This window comes from Epithele typhae, assembly GCF_022376455.1.
Source record: "Epithele typhae strain CBS 203.58 chromosome Unknown BXZ73scaffold_37, whole genome shotgun sequence".
NCBI lineage: Eukaryota > Fungi > Basidiomycota > Agaricomycetes > Polyporales > Epitheliaceae > Epithele > Epithele typhae.
The window spans coordinates 107,800-131,731 of record NW_025954228.1 but is presented as its reverse complement, the minus strand read 5'-3'; the positions used below and the strand labels follow the sequence as shown (position 1 = coordinate 131,731).

At 58.6% G+C, this 23,932-nt stretch overlaps 5 protein-coding genes across 5 annotated transcripts; 1 reads left to right on the top strand and 4 right to left on the bottom strand.

Moving 5' to 3' along the window:
- Positions 1-2,034: 2,034 nt before the first annotated feature.
- BXZ73DRAFT_49672 (uncharacterized protein) lies at positions 2,035-3,175 on the bottom strand (the record flags this gene model as incomplete). Its single annotated transcript, XM_048020294.1, has 5 exons — positions 2,035-2,135; positions 2,189-2,308; positions 2,364-2,563; positions 2,631-2,718; positions 2,770-3,175. The coding sequence occupies 5 exons, from the start codon at positions 3,173-3,175 to the stop codon at positions 2,035-2,037; spliced, it is 915 nt and encodes a 304-aa protein (XP_047876132.1).
- Positions 3,176-4,717: 1,542 nt separating this feature from the next.
- BXZ73DRAFT_91011 (Neutral/alkaline nonlysosomal ceramidase) lies at positions 4,718-8,046 on the bottom strand (the record flags this gene model as incomplete). Its single annotated transcript, XM_048025829.1, has 15 exons — positions 4,718-4,870; positions 4,927-5,059; positions 5,113-5,225; positions 5,282-5,406; positions 5,465-5,622; positions 5,674-5,895; positions 5,957-6,010; positions 6,074-6,403; positions 6,453-6,480; positions 6,534-6,593; positions 6,643-6,697; positions 6,753-7,319; positions 7,771-7,795; positions 7,854-7,872; positions 7,923-8,046. The coding sequence occupies 15 exons, from the start codon at positions 8,044-8,046 to the stop codon at positions 4,718-4,720; spliced, it is 2,166 nt and encodes a 721-aa protein (XP_047876131.1).
- A 1,812-nt stretch (positions 8,047-9,858) lies between these two features.
- BXZ73DRAFT_49609 (NAD-P-binding protein) lies at positions 9,859-11,477 on the bottom strand (the record flags this gene model as incomplete). The annotated part of the gene is made up of 4 exons (XM_048020279.1): positions 9,859-10,140; positions 10,509-10,859; positions 10,961-11,242; positions 11,322-11,477. The coding sequence occupies 4 exons, from the start codon at positions 11,475-11,477 to the stop codon at positions 9,859-9,861; spliced, it is 1,071 nt and encodes a 356-aa protein (XP_047876130.1).
- A 2,198-nt stretch (positions 11,478-13,675) lies between these two features.
- BXZ73DRAFT_49751 (P-loop containing nucleoside triphosphate hydrolase protein) lies at positions 13,676-16,435 on the top strand (the record flags this gene model as incomplete). The annotated part of the gene is made up of 10 exons (XM_048020310.1): positions 13,676-13,794; positions 13,847-13,969; positions 14,035-14,369; positions 14,419-14,538; positions 14,588-14,656; positions 14,711-14,999; positions 15,049-15,438; positions 15,491-15,682; positions 15,735-16,102; positions 16,185-16,435. 10 exons carry the CDS (start codon positions 13,676-13,678, stop codon positions 16,433-16,435), a joined length of 2,256 nt encoding a protein of 751 aa, XP_047876129.1.
- A 4,254-nt stretch (positions 16,436-20,689) lies between these two features.
- On the bottom strand, positions 20,690-23,662 carry BXZ73DRAFT_78864 (uncharacterized protein; the record flags this gene model as incomplete). The annotated part of the gene is made up of 4 exons (XM_048022949.1): positions 20,690-21,358; positions 21,409-22,934; positions 23,294-23,457; positions 23,520-23,662. 4 exons carry the CDS (start codon positions 23,660-23,662, stop codon positions 20,690-20,692), a joined length of 2,502 nt encoding a protein of 833 aa, XP_047876128.1.
- Between the last annotated feature and the right edge of the window lie 270 nt (positions 23,663-23,932).

Here is a 23,932-nt window from a genome sequence, read left to right as displayed (position 1 = left end):
TCAGTACACCTTCTTGACACCTTCAATTCGCCATTACTGTTGTTGGGGTAAGCGCCAGTTACGGATGAGTAGCTCTGTGACTGACTTACCATGGCACACAACCCGCCCGGATTTCGTCTGACCGCTTCCATCACCAACCGTCTTCGTTATCATCCTGGAAAAAGTCCGCAAACTCGCTCAGGAGCCCCTCGGGCTCTTCCCATTGAAGTTTATCCGAGTCGTTCTCATTTTCATCCCAGGGTAACTCAACGGTGTGGGTGGACAGCCGAACGGAGACGTCGTCCAACGTTGGGATTGCGGATGCGAGTTCTTGGGCACAGAAGTCAAGGTCTAAGTTGTCCAAATACGCCGCAGCAGGAGACTCCTTGATGTTGCCATAGTTGAACGTGAGTCCGAGACGTTGAAGAGGTAGGGGCCTTAGTATCGCGAAGACGTGTTCCTGTCGGAGGCAAGAACATATCAGCACATCTATCAAGTGTTCACAAGCTGGCCCCGCAGAACCAAGATTACTCACCAGTGCTTGATCGACTATGTCGGTCCGGGTCTCCTCGCACCCGAAGACGACCTCCAAATCAAGCGCTCGCAAATACTCCATCGTCCGAGGGCGAAGAGGGAACGTATCGAGGGCCCCGCCCGTCATCATCGTAACCGTGTGCGGCGTCGTATCCGCCAATATACGGTCCAGTAGCTGGGCGTTGTACGGGGCTACAACGCCCTTGACTCGCATCACTGGTACGTGGCACGAAAGAGCGAGCGCGTAAATGTCGAATAGCGTCCCCTGCACCTCCTCCAACTGCAACCACCGCACCTCCTGAGAGAGTGCAAGTTGAGCTTGACGATTTCGGTCCGCTAGATGTTCGATAAATGGGGCGAACCGAAAGTCCTCGTGCTGGTTTTCCCAGTCTCCTTGGATTGAGACGTGGGTAGCGTTTGGAAAGGCTTGCATGTACTCTGCGGTTGCGTGTGCGGTGAAGTTGTCGCCAGAATGCTTGATGTCGAGAACGCGTACGAGGGGATATATCGTACCACCGCGACCCGAAGGGGCTGGGGTTTCGTGGACACTGTGCATGACACCGTTGACGTGGAGTACTTCCAGTGATGGAGCGAAGTTTCGAAGGAAGAGGATAGGGTCTTTCAATTTGTCCTCGACATCACTCATGGCGTCCCAATCGCGATCGATGTATGCGTGCAGGTCGATCTTCACCAAGGGAGAGTGTAAGCGGTTAAGCCAGGCGGTAGTGGAAATGCCATAGTCATAGACGGTGAGATGGCGCAAGGAGGTGAGCGAGGAAAGCGCATCGGAGAGGAGACGGGGGTGCGATGAGAGTGATTTTTTGGTGCGGTGTCTTGTGGGGCCTTGTGTGACTTCTACGCCTGAGTTGGCAAACAGCATTTCCGCGGAATGGAGAACGAAGGTATGAAAGGAGCAGAGCGGATGTTCGAACAGTTCTACCAGTGCGCGGATGGCGGTTGGGGAGTGCGAATAGGGAACAGATTGTATTATAAGAGTCTTGAGATGAAGAAAGCGGGCGTGGGGATCGGATAGCATGAAGCGCAACAAAGAAGGGGCCAGAACAGCAGACGAGAGTGTCGCCCCGTGGTCGAGGAGGATTTTGACGCCCCGCTGATTGAGAACGCGGCATGTGCGCATCATCTTCGAGACCCCGTCAGGTTGCGCGAAGTTCATGATGACGAGGAGAATATCCACAGGAAGCACCTACATTGGCATGAGTGATGGGCATCAGTACAGGTAGATATCGCACTGACCATCTTCTCCGTGTGCTGCAGCGAGGGTGTCTTGGGACAAGAAGCGAGGGTCCCCACGAGAACGCCTTATACTTCTCCAATTAAGGTTCAAGCGCCGCCTTCGTCTGTGCTTGAATGTTACTTCGATCGCCAACGGTCATCATAGATGTGTCGGCGACAACAAGACGGCTTCTACAGCGAACTAATGCTGGGAGCAAAGCCTGCGATCGTCCAATGAAGTGTATATACTCGATCTAGCGTAGTCAAGGCGAAAAGACACGCGGTCTTTCACAGTTCATTATGTCGAACTTGTCGCTTGAGAATGGCACCGGATATGTTTGCGAACCATGCGCGCTGGTCTTTGGGTGAAGCCCAGTCGGGTGAATGACCTGGAAGTGATGCATATAGCCCCCAGCATAGGTGGTCTCAGGGGGGTACGTACCGCCGAAGAATGTCTGCATGTGCAAGCCCTGCACACGACCGTCCGCTCCTTCCTCCGTCCGGATTACGAGGCCGTTCGCATGCATGACCGAGCGTCCATCAACGAAGACCTCGATCTCGCCTATGACCGGGGGCATTCGTCTGAGGCGCATAAGAACGTAAATTCACGTACTTACCATCCTCCTTGCCTACGTCGTTGACTTTCACTCTCTCTGCAATCCGCATCCACCGCCCAGACTCGAACTTCAAGGCGCCGCGTCCTACGGAGAAGCCGTAGTCCGGATGCCTGATAGACTTTGGTGGGACGGCCATGAGGCGCTCTGTGTTCTTGTCGTGGTGGGGAAGGTATGCATACAACTCGCCAACTGCATTCTCCCTACGTGGTCGAAGGGAAATCAGCACATGCACACAGAACCCCATGCTCGACATGGCTCACAACCTACCTCCACATCAACCGGAGGTCGAAACACCTGCATCTGTCTTCCTGTCGACCCCCAGTGCAGCCGTACGCAGAGTCGCCAGCCCCACCGTCTGCGCCAGAATAAGAATCTCCTTGTTAGGGGGCAAAACAAGAGCACTCACAAATGCCAGGCAGCTTCCCTCCTTTGACCCATTCAAACCCTTCGTCGAAGAGCACATCGTAGCTAAAAATGACCTCTTCCTCGTCCCCCAACTCCTTGAGTGCTTTCGCAAATGGCAGAGGTCCATGTAAGTAGAAACCAAAACCGCCAGGAGGAGCCGTCTTGTTTCCAGGGTTGATACTACCGTTTGAAAAACATGCCTCCCATGCTGGCGACAATTCGCTCCCGCCAGGAACGGGGATGGGAGGGACGACAAGGTGATGGGGGGTCTTGGAAGTGGCTTTGTGCACGCCGAGGGGCTTGTCGAGGAGGTCGACGGGGTGGACATTAGGGATATTGGCGGTGGGGCATGTTGTGAAGCCTGTCAATATGCGTGAAAAAGGGATGGGAAATAGTGACATGTCCATTGAGGAAGAAGAGGAGGAGGAGGAGCTCGATGAAATGATCCGTCCATGCGTGTCTGCAAGTCGGACTCCGGCAATCGCGGAACCAGGAAACACCGGCTTCTGCCATCGCTTGCTCTCTCACTTCCACCACGGTTCAAACGTTCATGACCACTTGGCTCGACGCTCTCTCGCATCTTCGTTTTTCAAACAGTCTTCTTGAGGTTTCAAATCATGATTACTCCGCACCTCTCTCGCTCTACCGCGTCTCTGCTATCAATGCAGAGTATGCCCACTTCACCATGGCGATTTGACGCCCCTCGATGGGGATAGCGCATGGATAATCCGTTGTGCTTGAGCGTGGTGTTAAGTGCGGGTTAGGCTGGTATGTGGACGATGCATTGCACCTCTTCGGCACCTTCTTCTCACGAGAGTTCACATTGCAGTATGTGGTTTCCGCGAGCAACGGCAGTATCTCAAACCAGATGCACCTCCAGCTCCAGTGCTCGCGCGGCAACGCTCACGCCGGTGTGCGTTCTCAGACGTTTCCGCTTCCGGTGCAGACCAAGTACGATTCGGCGGATGTCTCCCGCCTTGGCACTTCTAGCCTTCTAGGAGAAATGCTCTCAGGACAAGAGTGGCACCATCGAATCGGAGGAGGCTTGCGGACTTGGTCATCTTCGACGCGGCGAGATATATCCTGTTCAGCATGCACGGTCTGCGCGAGACCGGAGAACACGAAAAAGCTCGGATACCTGGACGTCCGGGAGCTGTACCTACTAGATGCGCCGCGCCTCACGTCGGAGGAGTTCGCGACGGAGTGAAGAGCCCGGGGACAAGGGGTGGATCGGTCGTATTATGGGTCCAGCTAATGTACACGCATATAACAGCAATGCTATTGCTCGTGGAGAATACATACTGCGCCCCACGACTGAGCCAGCTTAGCGCCCCTCTTGATCTCCCCGTTCGCGACGAGTATCACGAAGTCCTTGCTCGTCGCATGCAAAACGACAATACCAACGGGGACCACCACGCCCCGGCGGTTGATCATCGCCATGTACAACCCTTTCTTAGGCCCTTGCCCCCTGGCCACATTGGCCGCTACATTGTTAGCCTTGAGATCATCAGACGTCGTCTGCCCCACTCACCTTGCCTCGAGGCTCTCCTTCACCAGACGCCCGCGCGACGATTTCGTGCATCTCCCCCTGCGACTTCTCGTCGTCCCACACGATCACCGCCTGATCGAGCGTGCACGGATCCGCGACGACGCGTGCGACCCACGACCTGATATTGCACAGGTCCGTGACGAGCATTGGCGCCGCCTCGCCGGTGTACTCCGTGCTGGAGAGCTGCTTCGCCGCGTCGGGCGGTCGAGCAAGAGTCAAAACAGTGGTATCTGATTAACGTCATTGCCGGGTTCTCGCCATGCGGCACACCAAGCCGCCTCCAAGAACCGTACAAACAGAACACGAGAGTCCAGGTCATCAGACCCCACGCGGACGCGGGCGGTATCGTTACAACTCGCACCTCCAGATCCAGAACGTACATGTCTCACCCCCTGGCGCCTCACGCGACGGTGAAGTTGCCCGAGTGCCCGACGAAGGGCGTGATGGTACCCCCGAGCGACTTGGAGTCGCCAAAGTAAGTGAAGCGGTACGTGCCCGCAGGGGTACCAGATTCGATCGTCCAGGTGAGGTTGGCGGTGCTCGTACCAAGGATCTACGGCCAGTGTAAGCGCCGAGGAAAACAAAGCGTCACACGAAACTAGGACGTACGGTGCTCGTTCGCAGCCACTGGTAGGTCGTCGACGGATGGGAGTCGGAGCGGACGGCAGTCCAGGCGCCGTTGACAAGTCGGTCGACGGTGAGGAAGGTGCCCTCAAGGCGGAGGTTGTTTCGCGGGTTCGCGCTGCATCGTGACTGTCAGCGCGGGCTCAGATGACGAAGAGAAGGGGTACTTGCCCAACAAAGACCGCCGAGACGGACTGGCCGGCAGAGTATGGCGTTGAGGCGACGTCGGTCGAGACATCGCCAAAGTTGTGACCAATACCCGCACCGTCGAAGACAACACCAGTCTACGTGATAACATGCTTTCAGCGCCGAGGAGTAAAACCGGGAGACCATGACTTACGCGCAGGGAGATGGCGCTGCCACTGAGATCAGGCGACGCGGGATCCGAGGCGGGTTGCGAAGTGTTGCCGTCCGCGAGGTACCCGACGAGACTTCCATACTTGTCCATGTACGACTCAAGGGTGTCTGCACGAGTCGCGTGGTCAGAATCGACGTCATGCGGCACGAGGAAGGGAAGACGTACATTGCCCGAAGATAGTGGACGCGCCTTCGTACCGCTGAACGGCATACTCCTCCCGCGTGGCGACGTAGTGCGCGTAGGTGTTCGCGGGGCCCGCGATGACGACGTACGCATCTTCACCAATGACGCCCTCAGAGATGAGCTTTGTGCGAATAGCATCCCTACGCACGGCGTCAGAACGCAGATCACATCGCACTGGAACGTGACGTTACCTCATACGACGGCCGGCCATGGTGGTCAGCTCTCCAGGCATGATGAGCATGACCAAATTGCCGACACGGAGCATTTGAATATCGACAGTGTTGGGCGACCACGAGTACGGGAAGGTAGCGTATCCCGTGTCGAGAAGGATCGGCTTCGGAGCCTGGCAGTCAATCTGCACCTGAGGTGGGTTTGGCGTCACCGCACCCTTCACAATCTCCCAGAAGGGGTTCCTGCCGATGAACATGTATTCAGATCATATGTTGCCATGAAGAGAAAGTGATTGGAACGCACTGAGGGGTCGATGTGTTGTCACCCTGGATGAAGTCGAAAGCTCCCGGGCCATCGCTGTTGATCGAGGTCGTCGTGGTCGGTTACAATATGTTAAGGGGAACGGGGGTGGACACTCACGTAGTTCCGCCGGCGAAAGAGTAGCCCATTGCCGGAGGGCAGGTCATCGCAGTCGAGCCGTTGGCAAGCGTGAACTCGCGGAACGACATGTTCATGTAGGCATGCACGTAGTTGATTGCGCCGGTGACCTGAGGAAGCGCCATGCCCATGAGGGTCTTGGCGCCGTTCGCCTGGCGCTGCCCGATAATCCTGTTCGACTCGAAATCCGAGATCGTGAAGCCAGGGCCGCGACCGTGACAGTCCTCGGTCTTGTTACCGCAAGTAGAGTGATCGAATTCGCAAGGCTGGCCATCCCACTCTTCGCCGGGGCTTTCACAAAAGGCGCCGAGACTGTAGTCGAGTTAGATGAAGATATCGACGAGAAATAAGTTCCGCTCACGTGTTGGGACTAGTGTCGCCGACGTTGGCTAGGTCCACTGTCAAGATCTATGATGTATCGAGACGTGTCGAGAGCACATACATTGCGTGAAACCGGCAACGAACGTGTTGTTCCCGGGCATGGCGTTGGGTTCGACCATGGCTAGAAGATTATCAGACAGGCGTCGCAAAAATGCAGTAAACGATGCTACCTTCGTAGAGATAGGCAGCCATGCCCTTGTTGTCACTGCTGACCAATGTATTGTTCTAGAGTGTCCATTTAGCACGGTTTTGTCGGAGTAAGTGTATGATATGCGCCTACCTCGTACAGACTGGTACCATGGACGGCGAAGAAGCTCAAGAATCCGCGTGCGTTACCGCTGACGTCATCAAAACGGAGCAACGAGAGCTCCTTGTCCTGGTCGTACTGGTACTTCGCGCGCTCCTCAGCAGGGTTGGCGAGGTACGCGCTCGGTGAGCGGTTGATGTTGCCGTCGACGATGGTCGTGTTGCCGAGGCTCAGCGACCCAGGCGCGAGGCTGTCGTGCGCGCGCTGGACAGCGAGCACCGTTCCTTGGACGATCGCAGCAGCCGTCTCCTTGACGTATCCGAGCGCCGTGAGCTGCGGGAGGAGGTTCTCGAGGTAGCCCCCAACCCCGGAGTGCTGGTGGGTAGACACGAGGGCGATGTTGTCGTTGTTGTACAAGTCCGGGTATTTGGTCGAAAGAGCGTTGACGATAGAGCGCCGGATGCCAGTGTCGCCCATGGCGATGTCCGCGTTGATGAACACAACGCGATTCGATGGATTCGCAGAGTCGGCGACAATCCACGCGCGGCTGCGTTGCCGAAGGTGGAGGCCGGTGTCCGTCTGGGCCAGACTGGCATAACCCTGTGGAGTGAATTAGCAGCAGTTCTTTGCACATGGAGTACCAACGAGAAGGACAAGGCGAGTGCACCCGCGAGCTCGGGATAACGGGGGCATTCCCATACACATCCGCTCCAAGGTCTTCCCCTCGGGATGCAGAAGTTGCGCGATAACACATGCGGTTGCTAGTGGAGGCACAAGTGCCGCATAACAAAACACATGCGCCAGGCAAGGCACAGACGTCTTCCATGGAGCTGTCTGTGGGAGCGCGAGGAACAAGGAGGGCGCGCAGCACGGACAATCACTTCTCGCATGCGAGCAGACGGCTGAGGACGCCGGCGCCGTTGTGATGCCGACCCTGGCTGCAAGCTCTAGCGTCCGACGAGACCGAGGTTCTCGCGCGCTCTCCTTCCCAAAGTCCCGGCACCTGCGCGCAAGGATCCCGACATTGTTGAGGGAGGACAAGAGTGCTCACCATCATGTTCGTCTCAACCACCGGGCTACCCATGATGTCTCAGCTTCGACTGAAAGCAGCGCATAGAAGAAGCATATAGCTACCCAGTGATATCTCCGATGCCTGTGGCGCGTTAGACGAGTGAGTGTGTGAGCACGATGCACAGAACTCACCGAGACCGAGGAGATATTCCGCCGCGACACCCTGGACGGCAGCATTGCCCACGACGCTGGAGGACGCGAGGAAGGCGGTGAGGCAGAGGAAGCCGCGGTGGGCAATGTTGAGGGAGGCCCGCATGATGTTCCAGACGTCAGGTGTAAGCCCGGCGGGGTCGACGAGGAGCATCTTGGGCGGGAGAGGGCGGAGGATATATGGGCGGTGGGGCCGGGCTCTAAGCGTTACCTTTGATGTGGCTCGAGGGACGAGCACGCGGTCGTCGCGGTCGTCGACATCGCGCGCGCCGAATTCGTCCCCCTGCGCCCTGCCGCTGAACCCGTCGGCGGAACCCGTCGGCTGAGGGCTCTGCCGGCCTGCTCCGGCACCACTGAGGCCGGCGCTCCCGTTGCCTTTCTTGTTCCTCCCTCCTCTGCACTACACAGGCCTGGGTGGCCGCGGCTGGCTCTCTGCCTCATTCCACTCCACGATGACTCGCCTTCGAGCTGGTCTGCGCGAACGACGGGCGACTGCCGGCCGTATTCATTTGAACAAATCACACGACGACCAACTTCCATACGTTGCCAGTCACGTTCCCCATTGTCGACCCATACGGCAGCCTTCTCTCGTTCGGAAGTTCCCTCGGGGCTTGCTTCCTGGCCCAATCTCTGTTCATGTGGAGACGGATCCTCAAGGCCTCATGGGTTCAGCTTCGCCCATGCGCCGTTCAATGTCGCTTAGCTAATTTTGGAACCACGCCCACGCCGTGCCCGTTTGTCGTTATCTGACCATGTCGCCATCAGCTGGTCTTGTCGCTTTCGAGGCGTGAAGACAAGCCAAGAGCATCGTCATACTTTGTAGTCAACGACGACCCCGCTCTCCCAGGACTCAGTGCCAGTTGAAACTGGCGAGCATCGCCGACTTCTCCGGCGATTATCTTGCCGGTCGAGCCCGTGCGCGTGTCCACCCACGTACGGCCGCTTCCCTGCTTTGCATCCTTTCCGAAGTCACCTTCTACCGCCACGGCGCTTACTTTCGCTAGCACGTCGAGGCCAGCGGCTAGCCCTTGGCGGGGGCGCCGTGCCTTGAGATGCCCGTGATTTGACCCGGTTTAGCCACCTCAGCAGGGCTGTCTTCGTAGCCTAGCTTCGGAGGGCGAAGATGCACAGGAAATAGCAGCCAATCAAAGGCGGCAAGATTCATTTCTGCCCGTGCTTTTCCTATTCATTTTTGTCCCCCCGAAGCTCGGCCTTTGCCCGTCTGTCTGCCGCGACTCCAAAGTATTTCGGAGCCCCATGTGGCGGCCACGCGAGCGGGATGAGCCGGACCGCCCTCTCACACTCGTCATCTCACGTTCGTACTAGTCTGCTTCGGTCATGCAGCCGCCTCTCGCTCGTCGATGCACTTGACACCTGTGCGTCTGTGTGGCGGTGTTTCAACGGTCGTGGGAGCGGCTCTCCGTCAAGTCGCCGGTGTCAGAGCCCCTTTTCGACACTCGCTAACTAGCGCGGTGCCGCCCGCGTCCGACCTCACAGACGGGAGCGGGTTCGGGCTCGGGTGTCGGGTTATCCACAAGCGTCCACCGATGCGAGCGACGAAATGGCCCGGTGTGTTCTCACACTTATGAGGGTTGGCGATACTCGGCGCTTTCACCACGCGCTCGTGCCAGAGCACTCAGGGCTCTGTCCGAATTGGCTCGACGCTCGATGTAACAGCCGACAGCCAACCTTTCTCGACTTGCGGGAGATGTCGCGGTTGAGAAAACTCCTTGATTGTTTCATCCCCCACGAGTGCCTTGCCCCAACGTACGTGACTTGGGATCGTCCCTGGGATATCCGACCGCATCCAATTATGGATTATACAGGGGGTATCCTGTCCTCGACGAGCTGCGCACAAATACAGTGTTCTAGTTCTCTTCTCGGCCCATCCAGTCCGCCCTCGTCCGGGCCATCCCAGTCACATCCACCCGCCCTCGCTCGGGTCCTTCATCCGATAGAACCGCCCGGCGAACTCCTCGAGCATGCTCGCGCGTATGTCCGGGTACAGCGCCCGCGCGTCGACGTACCCGAGCCGTCGCGCGTTCTCGAGCGTGTTCTCGCGGAGGACGCACACCGAGCGCGCGAACCCGCACCACCAGATCTGCAGCTCCAGCTGCTCGGCGTCGGGGTGCGCGCCGCCGCCCGCCGCGAGCAGCGCGTGCGCCTCTTTTTCGAGCCGGGTGAGGTCTTGTTCTGTGATCTGGGTGCGAAAATGCGTGTCAGAGAGGCGTACACAGAGAGAGCAGGGAGCGTGTCATTTAAGAGCCGGCGCGAGCGGGCCGCCCGTGGAAGGGGAGATTGATTGACACCGATCACGCCGGCGCAGCGGAAATGAAGACACGGAAGATTGCAAGCTAGCCTGGCGAAAGTAGTGTGCGTCGAGAAGGTTCGAGGCTGCTTTCCACAACGCCACCAATGACAGCTTAAATGAACGGCGTGGGGGGAAAGCCTGCACGAGGCTGACCTCCTTCTCGTCTTCCATGTCTGTCTCCATGGCGTACAGGGATAATCCCGCTGCGAACGTGCAAAAAAAAGGAAAGAAAAAAGGACAGAAAACGGCGCACTCACCGTCGCTCGCTGTGAACGCATCGCCGGACCCTCCCCGCTGAACCGCTCCCCCGCGGCCGCGGCCGCGCTCACCGGCCGCTCGTCCTCCCAGACGATCACCATGCGGTCCGAGGTGCGCGGGTCGGCGAGCACGCGCGCGACGTACGCCCCGACCGCGTTGAGGTCCGTCAGGAGCGTGTGCGCGGGGTCCGCGGAGGCCGCGAACGCGAACGCGCGGTGCGTGAGCGCGCGGATGCGGGGGTCCACCCGGGATCGCGGCGGGAGCGGGAGGAACGTCTGCATCCTCCAGCCGATGTCGATGACCGTGCACGGCAGCCTGAGGGCGGCGAGGAAGCTCCGGATCGCGATTTTCTGTACAAGGGAGCGAGAGGAAGAGGAGCGAGGGGGTGGAGGAGGAGGTCAGCGGGCACGCGGGCGGCCACGGGTGCGGCTAGAAGCGGCTGGGTACGTACGGCGTCGCGTACGGGGATTACTCCCTCTGCGCCGGGGGTGCCCCACTCGGAGGGGACGACCCGCTGGACTCCGACCGCTCTCGCGGCACGGAAGAGGTCTTTCTGGTCTGCTATTGCGTCGGGGCCGACGGCGCTGACGAGGATGCTGACCCCGCGGAGGACGGTCTTGAGGCGGTCGACACCGTCGTGGAGGTCGCCGGGACGGATGTCGACGCCTGCCTTGCGCAGTTGTTCTGTCAAAGGTTTGTTCATGGATACGGGTCGGACCATCGCTGCAACGCGCTAATTATTCATAGGCAGGAAAAGGGTGGGGTTCAAATTGATTATTAGTCTACGGAAGGCGATGCAAGAAATAACTCACGAATTTTCCGGAGTAGAGCATCCCGCGGGTGATACTCCTCCCCGTCGAGCCCAATGCTCCGACGACGAGGACCAACGGCAGGGAAGTATCCGCTCGTTGCGGTCCTGGCCTTGCGGCGAGTGAGCTGTAGTAAGCGCCGGCGGAGGCAGGTATCATGAGTGTATGAAGCGACCGGTGTCGTGGAGGACTTCTGTAGGGTCGTCGGAGTCAATGTCATTGCACCCACAGGCCGCCGGCTATATACCCACTCACCGAGGCTGACGAGGAGACCCCCACAGAGAGATCTGGCGGCACGCGTGCTCGGTCCCCCGCCCCGGACGCGGCCTCGGTGCCGTGCGACGGTGCACCGTGGGCGCTTCCTATCGCAAGACAAACCAAGCCGGCCATAGATCGCGTGTATAGCTAGTACGTGTGGGGCGGGGTCGGGGGCCGTACATAGGTGCTGACAGTGCGCGCGTGCGCCCACAATGTCCTTGGGACCGCCCCCGCGCCGCTGGAGGATGTGGTTGCCCGCGAGGCGCGTGGCGCTAGCGGGAGCGAGACCGCGCGGGGTGGTGCGGAGATCCGAGATGGGCCTGCGGCCATGACCGAAACTCGGACGACACCGTGGGTTTTGCCATTGGCAGTACCGCGGGTTTGCGGGACGCCGACCCGCCCCGCCGCGTGCCGGCCGGGATGCTGGCTAGACACCAGCCGGGGTTTTGGAGCGCGCTACCACCGATCGGGGCTGCAATCAGCGTCTGCCTGCGACAAGGAGGAGGGCTCGGGAAGGAGATCGATCGCCTAAACGTACACGGCGCGCCCCTCGCACTTGCACACACCTGAGCCTGCATTCGGCGAAGCGGGCGGGGGTGTCGGTTATGCTTGCGGTCGAGAAGGTGGAACCCAGAACGTCTGCGCACAGGAAGCCTTCTCACGTACGTGCCCCGGGCGGGGGAGGTCGAGCAGTGGGATGTGTATTGGACATGGCTCCCGCGCGATCGATGCCGAGGCGGAGTTCGTGTGATCGAATGGGGAAGACGGTGAGCCCTAGGCCCCGAGGCCGCCTCGATGCGACGTCCATCAGCGCGTTCGGTCGCATGCGGATGACGGTCGTCAAAACTACGAGCAGTTGAGCTCAAAAACGTAAGGTCGGCAGAAAATGCGGACTTACTGAGAGCAGGATGTCTGATGATCTAGTTCACACCTCACACCTGCCAATGACAAGTGCTCAAGATATCTGAAAACTGGTAAGAAACCATTGAATTACATCAATACCTGTGCCAATCTTCATTCTGCACCGCATAGACTCATCGTCTCACGAGGGATTGAGACATAGAATAGGGATTTCACAACCGCCGCCCTAGAGCACTTACTCATGTTCGGAATACGTACGTCAACGTGAGCCCCAGAAGCTTCTTATCTGCTGCGCAAATTCATCGCTTTGTCGGCCTCGGGAGTCTGACTATGCTTCTTGGGGAGTACTATGTCGCACTTGCCACTAAGGGAGCTTGAGCGTTCGCCGCCTTGATTCGTCATGGCAACGCCGTGTGTCTACACATGAGCTGTGATGCGTACACAGACGGTGTGGTATGGATGGAATAAACCTACAGGGACTTGTCCAGGGGTGATCTTACCCCACTGGGCCTACGGCGTGAACTCACTGTGTTGCGGCACATAGATTTGGTGTTTCTACTGCGGGAGGTGACATTTGGACTCACTTCACGGCAATTGAGGAGACTAAAACAGTACCTCAACTTGTCTGCGGTAGCGTAGATGGTCACTACTACTCACTAGTCTGCTATATGACCGACATATAGGTCAAGAGCAAGGTGTGATGGGCGGTAATTCGAGTGGCAGCTGCCAAATTAGGCCTCGGATTTATCTTTATCATATAGACGCCGCTTCGCCGATGTCATTAGCGCCAAAACTTCGCCGTGTAGTCACCTCCGGCAGGAACTCTACTCTCTTACATTCACTGACGCATACCGCCCCGTTAGAGCCCGATACCAGAATGGAGACAGCAAAGCCCTAATTGGACTGCTCAATAAACTTACTCCAAGTGTTTGCCTAGAATGTCCAACAGCTGACGAACGGGGCCAGTCGCTCTTACCGCAGCAACCCGTCAACTCCACCGGCGGTTCCGAGCAGTATCTTCCAGGAAAATTGCTGGTGCAGGAAATGGAACGTTTCTGTCCACAGGACGCACGAGGGTGAACGCATGGTACGTCATCGCATTCCCTTGAGAGTCCTACCGCAGTTAAACGCGCGCAGGTGTTTCCCCAGTTCCGGCTGGCCGTACAAAAAGGTCTTCGCAAGGGCGCAAAGTGTCCCAGCACCCTTCCAATCTTCTCCCCCACTTTTCATCTCGCATGATGCCTCACAGAGACAAATCCTCGGATGGCGTCAATCGTCTCCCGGGGCTCTCAGACTCTCAAGTGGCTTCCCGACGCCGCCAGATGCTCGACGTCGTAAACGCACTACATCTTACTGGGTGAGTCAGCCCGCTTCAACCCTTTCGCTACGCGCTCACGTTTGTGCTCCAGTGTGCAAGTGGATGTCGATATTCCACTCATTGCAGTGATCGGTTCTCAGAGTGCTGGCAAGTCGTCTTTAATCGAGGCGATCTCCGGAATCACGCTTCCGCGAGCGAGTGGCACTTGCACCCGGTACGTTCTTCCGCTTGCTTGCTTGCTTGCGCACCCATGTACCATCTCATAGCGTTTGAGTGAAGCTGTCCGACGGAGTGCCGCTTGGCAAACTCCACAGAACCATGGAAGTGTACTGTGTCTTTGCACTTCATCACGGACAGCGACGGTCAGGCCCTTGGTCATCCTCGAAACGACCAGTTCGGAGACGTGGTTTATGACAAGGGTCAAGTAGAAGACCGGATTCGGCGCGCTCAAAAAGCAATATTGAACCCGGGCACCGATGCACAGAAGTTCCTAGGCGATGACTTTGACAACGCCGGAGACACGTCTCGCCAGGAGCTAACATTCTCGACCAATAATGTTTCCCTGCAGATCAGCGGTCCGGAAGTCGAAGACCTTTCGTTCGTCGACCTCCCCGGTACGTTTCTAGCTTGGGAGCAAGCGTCTCGTCTGATTCATCTATCCAGGTCTCATCGCGAGCGTCGGCTCCAATGAAAATGAAAACGACATTGAGCTCGTGAAGTCTCTCGTCACAACGTACATCGAGCGTGACAGCTGCATCATATTGCTCACAGTCGCGTGTGAAAGTAAGCCAGTCATTCACATTTTGTGACTACCTACTGAATCGTGGCATAGCGGACTTTCAAAACCAAGGTGCTCACCGAGTCACGAAGCAGCACGACCCCGACGGTTGGCGTACCATTGGTACCCTTTTTGGCATATGCGCTACTATCGTCAAAAGTAACACATACACTACAGGAGTCTTAACGAAACCAGACCGCATCCCCTCCGGGGAAGAAGATGATTGGTTGAAGTACATCCGAAACCAAGCTGAACCCCTTCAGCACGGCTGGTTTAGCGTCAAGCAGCCGGACTCGCGTGCTATCGCGGGCGGAATCACTTGGGAAGACGCGCGCGAGAAGGAGCGAGAGTATTTTTCAACGGTCTCCCCCTGGAACGCGCTTGACCTAGAATACAAGAACCGTCTGGGGACGCACAAGCTGGTCGACCGGCTTAGCGACGTTTTGTCAGATCGTATATCCCAACGGTAAATGCTCCTGCTTCTCGCATGTCTCTGTGTTGCTGATCTGTTGCAGACTCCCGATGATTCAGGATGAGCTGCAGAAGCTGCTCGCGGACACCCACACGAAACTTTTGCAACTGCCAAAGCCGCCGTCTGCGGATCCTCTCTCTGAGGTCCTTTTTATGCTGTCAACGTTCACCAAGGCGCTCGGAAAATACATCGAGGGTACCCCTTCCGCGGACGGGCTGCTGCAGTCCATTAGGCCCGCTTGCGACACCTTCTGTCAAGCGATTCGCGCGACAGAGCCGGACTTTCGCCCCTACGACCGGGCCTTTGCCTCCAGTCACGAAGACGACCACAAGTTTGTCGTGGCCGAGTTCATCTCCAACGAGGGATCCCCTTTCTCTCCTCCGGACAACTCGAGGGCGATCTTCCTGGATGATGTCATGAAGCGCGCAAACGAGTAAGTGGCTTAAATGGGAGGTTCCGTATACACCTCTGAAGCTCGTTCACAGGGCCAGGACCCGCGAGCTCCCGGCACACTACCCCTTCGTTGTGACTCAGCAATACATCGTCTCGATTGTCGGCGGTTGGCTGAACCCCGCCGAAGTGCTGTTCCGCGAGGTGCACAAGATCCTCCTCAAGCACGTCAAACAGCTCGTAAAGACCCAGTTCGCGCAGTTCCCTCTCCTCGAGAGCCGCGTCTCGTGAGTCCCCACGCGGCCTATTCCCTTTATGTCACCTCACGCGCACCCGTAGGGCCATCGCCTCCGATTTCGTGCAGAAGTCCGCCGAGGAGACCCTCGCCCGCATTCATTGGTTCCTTGCCCTGGAGCGCCGCCCACGAACGATGAACGAGGTTCACTACGCCGACTACCGCCAGCGGTTCCTCGGGCACTACAAAGCCTGGCGCCCGCGCGACACGCAGCCCCCGCTCGCACAGCGCATCGCGGAGGCCGCCGCCGCGAACGACGGGGACGACAAGGCCGCGCTGAACGACGTCCTCTCCGGCCTCGCCCGTCTGGGGCACGGCGGCGCGCAGGCCGTCGACATCGCGAAGATCGGGGCCGCGGACGAGTACGACGCCGCGCTCGAGATCATGGCGAGCGTCCGGGGGTACTTCCAGGGTGAGCCGCCGATCCGCCCGCTCATCTGTCGTCTTCTCCGGCATGCTCATGCTGTGCAACGCGGATCCTCCCTTCCGAACAGTTGCGTACAAGCGCTTTTCCGACTGCATCCCGATGGCGCTCGACCACGAGCTCGTGCTCGCACTCGACCGCGACCAGGCCCTCGAGAAGGCGCTGCACGCGGGCCTCGGCATCGGCGGCGACGGCGGCCGAGCGCAGTGCGCCGAGTATATCAGGGAGCCCCGACACGTCGCGGAGCGCCGCGAAGAGCTCATGAAGAAGCGCGAGCGGCTCGAGACGGCCCGCAAGCAACTCGCGGATGTGTGGCTTTGAGCCAGAATGTGGTATTTTTTTGAGTTCGGACAAGGACTGTGAATAGTGTAAGACGTACGCTTTTTGTGTGTAGCCTCTGCGGCGAGCGCGCGGTGTTGTGATGAAATAGTACGTTCGGAGAGAGAGAGAGAGAGAGAGAGGGCAGTTCAATCACCTCCTCTACCGGAGGCGATCCCGGAACGCTACTTAGATAAGCACGGCAGCACGCCGACTCCCGCGCTGTCCTGTAGACGCCCCGCCGTCCGACAAGTGGCCGCACGAGCACATATAGTGTGTACTGTAGTATAGTATGTACGAAAGACACAGGTCTATTGAAGCAGTGAGCAGTCACCGCACAGATGGAAAGTATGAATGACAAGATCTGCCAGCAACGCAACAGCACCCTCATGTCTGATCCATGCCGCGAGGAACACCATGTCCCCCCTCCAGTTCGTCGACCGCGCAAAGAAACTAAAACCCTTGGGGAACCGCACCTCAAGCTCTCCCAAAATCTCCTCTCTTCACTGTGCCATTTCCTGTCCCGTGCATCTAAGGACGAGATGCCGCTCAGTCTCCACTCGGCCCACTTCGCAGAATCGACATAAGCGCCAGCTGCGCCTCGCGTACGGGATGATACCGTGTTGCTTGGTCTTATGCCTCGCCTTCTCCACCAAATACGGATGACAGGCAGAGAGGAGACGCAAGATGGCTGATCGTTGTGGCCTGGGGAGGGACAGATACGCACGCGGCGCACAGAGCGAGGCCAGGGACGGTTTGTCCCCGTAGGATGGGAGGAGTGCGAGTTTCCACAGCGTGAGACGATGTGTTGCGACGGTCTTGTTATAGAGGTAGGTCCGAAGGGCGTCATGAACTACGGCAATGACGTTGTCACACCACTTCGGTGTGGGGACATCCGCGACAGCGTAAACCTGCGCAGTAGGCAGCCTCCGCAGCGCCCAAAGAAAGTCCGACCACCACGCGGAATGTCCTGCAATGGCTAGATTCCATGCCACTTGAAGGGCCCTCTTCGGGAGGACTGCTGGGCCAGCAGCTACAGCTCTGAGGAAACGCGCAGCAACGAGCGTTCGTCTGAACTACAGTGGCCATATGCCCGTCATAGTGAAGAGGGGAACTAGCGGCGACACGCTGGAGAGGACAAGTACACGACGAAGGAAGGTGTGGAGGAAGGAGTTGAGCGCGGAGAGGTCACTAGGCCGGACGACAGGGTCAAGCGCGGCTCCCGCAATGAGGTGCTGATCGATATGCACGTAGTAGAGGGTTCGTGCAATAACTGGGGGCAGATCTCCGAGGGTGGACGCCAGAGAGAGGCGCGCGTTTGCCTTGCGTCGAGCCGCGCATGGTGGTCGCGATTGCTCTGCATTATATCTCTTTTTGTGCAGCAGATACGCACACCAGTCACACGTACGTGACGTCTTCAACGACTGCGATCTCGCAGCCATCCAGGCAGAGTGGAACCAACGTGGCGGGCACCAGCGTCGTTGGCGCACTCGTCCTTCGCGCGCAGAACAGCGTGCTGAGCCTCGCGAAAGGCGACCTGCAGGGCATCAACAGCCGGGTAGAGCTCGCGCTGGAACGTATCCGACGCGCGCTTCGGACGCTGGCGACCCGACTTTCGAGTGCGACGAGGCGCTGCCACTGTGGAACAGCTGGCTCCTCAACGGAGTCAAGATCGAGCTTAGCCATTACTTCATCAAGGTCGTTGCCGGTCGCAGGGTGGGAGGGCGCGGGCGGGAGCAGAGCAGACATTGGAGGGAGGGCTGCATGATCTTCAGCAGGCAAGCAGTATGGAATATATGTAAACGGCAGTGTCACCATATTCTAGAGACGCGGACGTCGCTGACACCCGTCCCCGCCGGAGCCTCCAGGGGGTGCTCCTGTCGCGAGTCACCAAACATAGGGGTAATGCCCCGGAAATAGGAGCACCCACACAGCAGACGAGACGGGGGCAGGGCAGCAGGGCAGCGAGCAGTAGCAGAAGGACGATGAGATATGGAAAACGACACCGTCGCGACATAATACCCGCCATACTTGAGGGAATAGCATCGAGCCGTATAATCCAACGGACCTTGAGAGGGCCGGCGAGCGCGCCCCGTTGTCCAATAACGCAGACGGACCAGCCGCACGACGCGGATGAGCCGTGGCATCACTGACGTTGGCGACGACCTCAGCAGTGATGGTGTCTCGCGACACACCAGAGAATGTGCATGGAGCACACAGAAAGCGACGGGGCGAAGCGAGTCAGCAGAGGACGCGATACGAAGCCCTCTGCAGCTGAACAACTGAACAGAATCACAAGGGGCGCGATACGAAGCCCCAAGAGAATGCGGAAGAGAGCACAGGAGAGAGAGAGAGAGAGAGTCAGCAGAGGGCGCGATACGAAGCCCTCTGCAGCTAGAGAAGGTACGCACAGAGGTAGCGAGAGGGACAGAGGTTGGGGCACAGTTGCGCAAAGGCCCCAGCAATGAGCAGGCGATAACTTAGAGCAAGGTGGCGGAGAGGGCGCCACTGCCACAAGCGGGACCTCGACGCGGGTAATAACGACGAGGCCATCCGAGGGATGGACGTGGCCATGGTGCGCGTACGCGCTCTAGGCTTGCGCGTATTGCCCGAGGGTCTTCTATGCGTGCTCGCGGAGGTCGACGAAGAGGGCGTAGGCCGCTGCCGAGAACGTCTCGTTTCGACTACATACGAGGGTACAGCGAGCACGTGTTTGTCTACGTCTGGGCCAAGGTGATGGCTCACCCAGAGCCCAGGAGACATTCCTGGCGGTGGAACGATCTGCGACCAAGTCCTTCGAGCCCCCGATCACCCTCAACGCCTTCCCCCGCTCATCTCGCGGCCTGCGCATACATGCGCCCACAGGCCGTGCCCGCGGCGACAGAACCGCTTCATCTCGCGGAAACCACGGCAGCTGCGCCAACCACTATCTCCTATGGATCAGACGCCCATCTCCAACGCCAAGTATGCACTATTTGTTCCCTATTCAATCGAAGCACGTAGGCCGCACAAGACGAGGCAGCACACGACAACGTAAGGCCTTCCACGAATGCACGAGTGCGAGTGTATTCCAAACGGCAACGGAGCGGATATTACAAATACAAACGAGGAGCGAGGATACAGGACATTGGCGGGACGCGGGCCGTCATTTCACTACGAGGGGGCTGGTTAAACTATCTACACAATCGCAATGTACACGCAGCCCGACGCTCCGTGCGTCTCCGTGTCGACGGGGGAGCGACGGCGCGGTTCTTATGGGGGTTGAGGGGGAACGAAGTGTCGGGGTGGGAGCGGAGCAGGGAGATCTTCAAAGCGTGGTTCGAAAGCGTGGCGAGACAAGAATGAGAAGGGGAATGGGGTTTGGAGATGGGTGAGTACAACGAAGATCCAGGCGACCGACGAATACCTGCACAAGGGACTTGACACCAGGGAGCACCGCCGGGGCTGGGGAGCAGGGGGGAAGGGAAGACAACGCCGAATAAGTAAGGAGGGAGAAAAGCAAAACAGATCCGTGAATCCTTTGAGCAGAATGTGCAAGGCGGAGGTGGGGTGGGGTGGGATAAAGCGGAGGCAGTACGTCCTGCACGAGGGCGCTAGTATACAAGAGGAAAGAGAAAGGTGGTGCATAGTGCAGGCACGAGGCGCAATCTCGCCCAATGGTGAAGGCAAAGCCTAACGGAGAAACCACGGCCAACGTGCAATGAGGCGAGGGAGAAAGGAGACGGCGGAAGAGTTGGCGGTGAGGCGGCAGTCAACTCCTTCAGTCCAGCACGGCGTCGAACTGTCCATGTCGAGTCGGCTCTGCATGGTCCCGGAAGTCGAGTTCTTGCGGACGCCCATGAAAGTGCAGCGACCGCGAGGCGCAGGGAAGATGTTGCGGGGCCTGTGCGCGCGCCAGGAACATCCAAGCGGGTTCGGAGTGATTGAGCTTGCCGCCGGCGTGAGACGCGAGATCTGCGTCCTCGGAGCGGAGATCGTGCATCGATCGCAGTGCGTGAGCCGCGAAGCCTTGACGCGTCCGGTCACGCCGCGTCATGGACCCGCCTAACGCGCGCGCGTCGAGCGTCGAACCGCGGTTGCTGTTCGAGGCACATTGTGTCGACGCGACGCGCGGCGTCCACGAGGGGCGCCTCGCAGCGGTATATCAACCAGCCGACCCGCTGGCGTCCAGTCGCCTCTTCTTCGCCCAAACCCCCATCCTGACCACGATCCTGCTCCCCGCTTCCATCTCCTGACCACGCACTGCTACTGGCCAGCCTAGTTCGAAGACACGGTTCCTGCAACCGCAAGCCTCTCCACAGCGGCAGGCGTTGACATCGGTGACATTGAGAGCACGTCGGTGACCTCTGGACGTAACCTCTTGCCTGACGTTGGAAAAATTTCGTCACCTCCTTCGAGTTCTTCGCTCGACCTCTTCCTTTGTCGTGACGGAGAGCTGGACAACGGAGGCACGGTTGCGGCGGGGGAGAGGGAGTACTCGTAAGAGTCTTCGCGGCGAGCACGTTTTGGAGGGGTCCTCGACCGGTCGTCGGGGTCGGCGCACGTGGTGAGCACATGCGATTGTGCGTCGAGCTCCAGGTCTGAGCATGATCGCTTCCTCGATATCACCTGAAGAGTAGGAACAGGGACGGGGGATTCGGGGATTGACACCGATACGTCTTCGCTGCGTTCCGACTCGCCATCGTAGAAGTCCTCAATCTCGGAGTCGTTGAAATCTTCGACATCCGCGTCCGGGGAGATAGCGAGGATGGGGGACTCCTGGATCTTGATCTCAAGCGGCGCTTGGGTGGTTTGTTGGGGCTGTTGGACCTCGGTGGTGGGTTGAGTCTGAACTGGAACGCCGCCGGCCATGTTGGCATTCAACATGGCGCGTTCGCAGATGGAACATTGACAGTGGTATAATGGAGCGCAAACTTCGCGCCAAATCTGACCAGAAGTGAGTACAACTCTGCACAGAACTCCGCAACAGAACTCACCATGCCGATCGTTTCCTGGCTATTGGTAGGGAGATGGTCGGTTCTTGTAGGAACGTAGGGGATGGGGTGAAGCAGTCGAGGGATGGCCGTGACGACGGAAGGGGGAGGAGCGCCTGCTAGGGGAGACGATACGGTATGTTCATCACCCTTCGCGGACGGTGGCGGAGACGGGGTCGTTTGCAGAGTGGTGGTGGAGAGCACAGGGCTTGTGGTGTGCGATCCTTCGGAGCGAGAAGACGTGGATGACTCATCTTCGTCCTTCACTCTTCGGCGGTGCGCTTCCTCAATGCGCATGTTGGCCCGACGCTCTCGCCAATCGATCCCATTATACCACACAGACTCGTCTCGTAGCTCGTGAACGATGTCGCTGGGTGTCATCTTCGCGGCGCGGGTCGCAGGATCCACACCATCGGCGGCGCAATCGACCATAAGCTTGGCGACGATGTTCATCATTGCGGGTCGAAGGACTTCGCCCATCTGCTTCTGGAAAGCACGGAAAGCGTGCTCGCAGAGTGTAAATGAGGGGGGATGGGGGATAACGGTCTTTGGGCGGGGATGTTCCAGCTCTTGAGCCTCGTCGTCCTGTCCTTCGTCGAGGGCACCCTCATAGACGGCTCCTCGGTTCCATGGGCAAGGATGAAGAGCTGCTGCGAAGCGGGGGCGACCGTTGTTGTAGGAGCCGAACCACTCATCCGCAGGGCTGATCCAGTGGCCGTCCAGTACACGATTGCGGGCCCAGTTGTTGAGAGCGAGCTCGCGGATATTGTGAGTCTCTTCGGTGAAGCTGAGCATTTCTACGTCTTCTTCGTCGCTTGCATCGTCTTCACCGTACGGATCGTTGCTGTCTGCTCTTGAAGCGTACCTCTGCGCCGCTACAGCTTGCTGAAGCATATCCGCAAGCTTGGTGTGTCGACGAAGCCAGAGCTTGTCCTCGGCGATGACGAGCACGTCCCGTATTGACCCTTCCGAGAGGTCAAGGAAAGACTCGACGGCTTGACGAGTCTCCCAATCGAGGGACGCGTATTTTGAGATGTCGATGGCTTCACGCCACTGGTCGCGCATGTTGACGCGACGCCAAAGCGCTTCACTTCGACATGCGCGACACGTTGTCTCGATCCTGGGCCACGTTTCGTCGTCCTCGTTGTCGAGGCAGTAGACGGGAGCGGTGTGGGCGTATTCTTCCTCGACTTCGTTCTGGGGCGCCTCTCGCAGGCAGACGCCGCAATAAGCGCCACCTTTCCGGTGATCTTTGCAGACGTTGATGGGCCCGAGAGAAGGATTCATGGGACCTTTCTTGATACCGGAGACGCAGAGGCCTTGGTTATTGTGAGGAAAGTTGATGCGACACACAGTGCATGAAGTGTCAAGCATGTTCCGATAGTGGCGATACATGGTGATGCGAGGAATGGGGGCGGCGGTGTTGGAGCCCACGGCGGGATGGAAGGCGCTGACACGAAGGTGGTGGTTGTACACTCCGCAGGGGTCGAGCAGGGCACATGCCTTGTTCCAAAACAGATGGCTCTCGACTAGGACCGGCAAGTCAGCATGGGGTACACGGTATGGCATGGTAAGATTAGAAGGAACGAGCGTCGTACGACCGCGGCATAACGGAAGGAGCGGGAACTGGCGTAGATGGCAGGCACAACATCGACGCGAACGCAGTACCCGGCAGAAGGAATAACGACGATGGACTGCTGCCGAAGAATGATCGAAGAGGCGCGGGTGGCAGTGAATACGGCCGACGCACGAGACGCGACGCGACTGAACGCGTGCAGAGGAACGCATATACGCTACGCATGGCACGTCCCGGCACCACCATCGGATGCCAGACCATCGCAGAGAGAGTAGGAGAGGCAGGAAGGAGATGACGAAAGTGGAGACTCACGATGGGGCCTCCACGCGGGGAAGAGGGACATGACCCGCTCGACTTCCAAAGCCTCCCCGAGTGTTGTGAAGGCAAAACGTTGCGGCCAGGCATCGCGAGACTCCCAGGTGGTGGGGCAGTACGACGTTGAGGAGACATCGAGGAGGTAGAAGGTGGCGATCAGCCTGTCCACGATGTTGAGCGGGACGGTGGCGTCAGGACAGGCGGAACAATAGCGGTAACATACCTGACGATCTCTGGGGGGAGGTTCTGCCAGGAGCGTGCGTGCTTGCCCTTGTAAGGCGCGGTCATGACCGAAAGGGGGGTGGTGGGGACGACGAGGCCGCTGTGGGGGACGACAAGAGCGCTGCCGGAGGAGGAGGACGGCATTGCGCAGGCGTCACGGGAATGAGGGAGGTGACAGATCGCGACTGGGCCGTCACAGCGTAATTGACCCCAACAGCAGCCGCACGCATATTCCCGCGCACGGACCATCTACAAAGGCGCCCATAACGCGGGCGGCTTCCGAATTCGAAGCACAGGCGTCTCTCGCCTTGGCGCTAGCCGCGATCTCGATCCGGTATCTCGTGCTCTCAAGTCAGTGTGCGATCGCAAAGCCGTCGTGCCACTCTCGCGCTGCATTCTGCGAATTCGTCACGA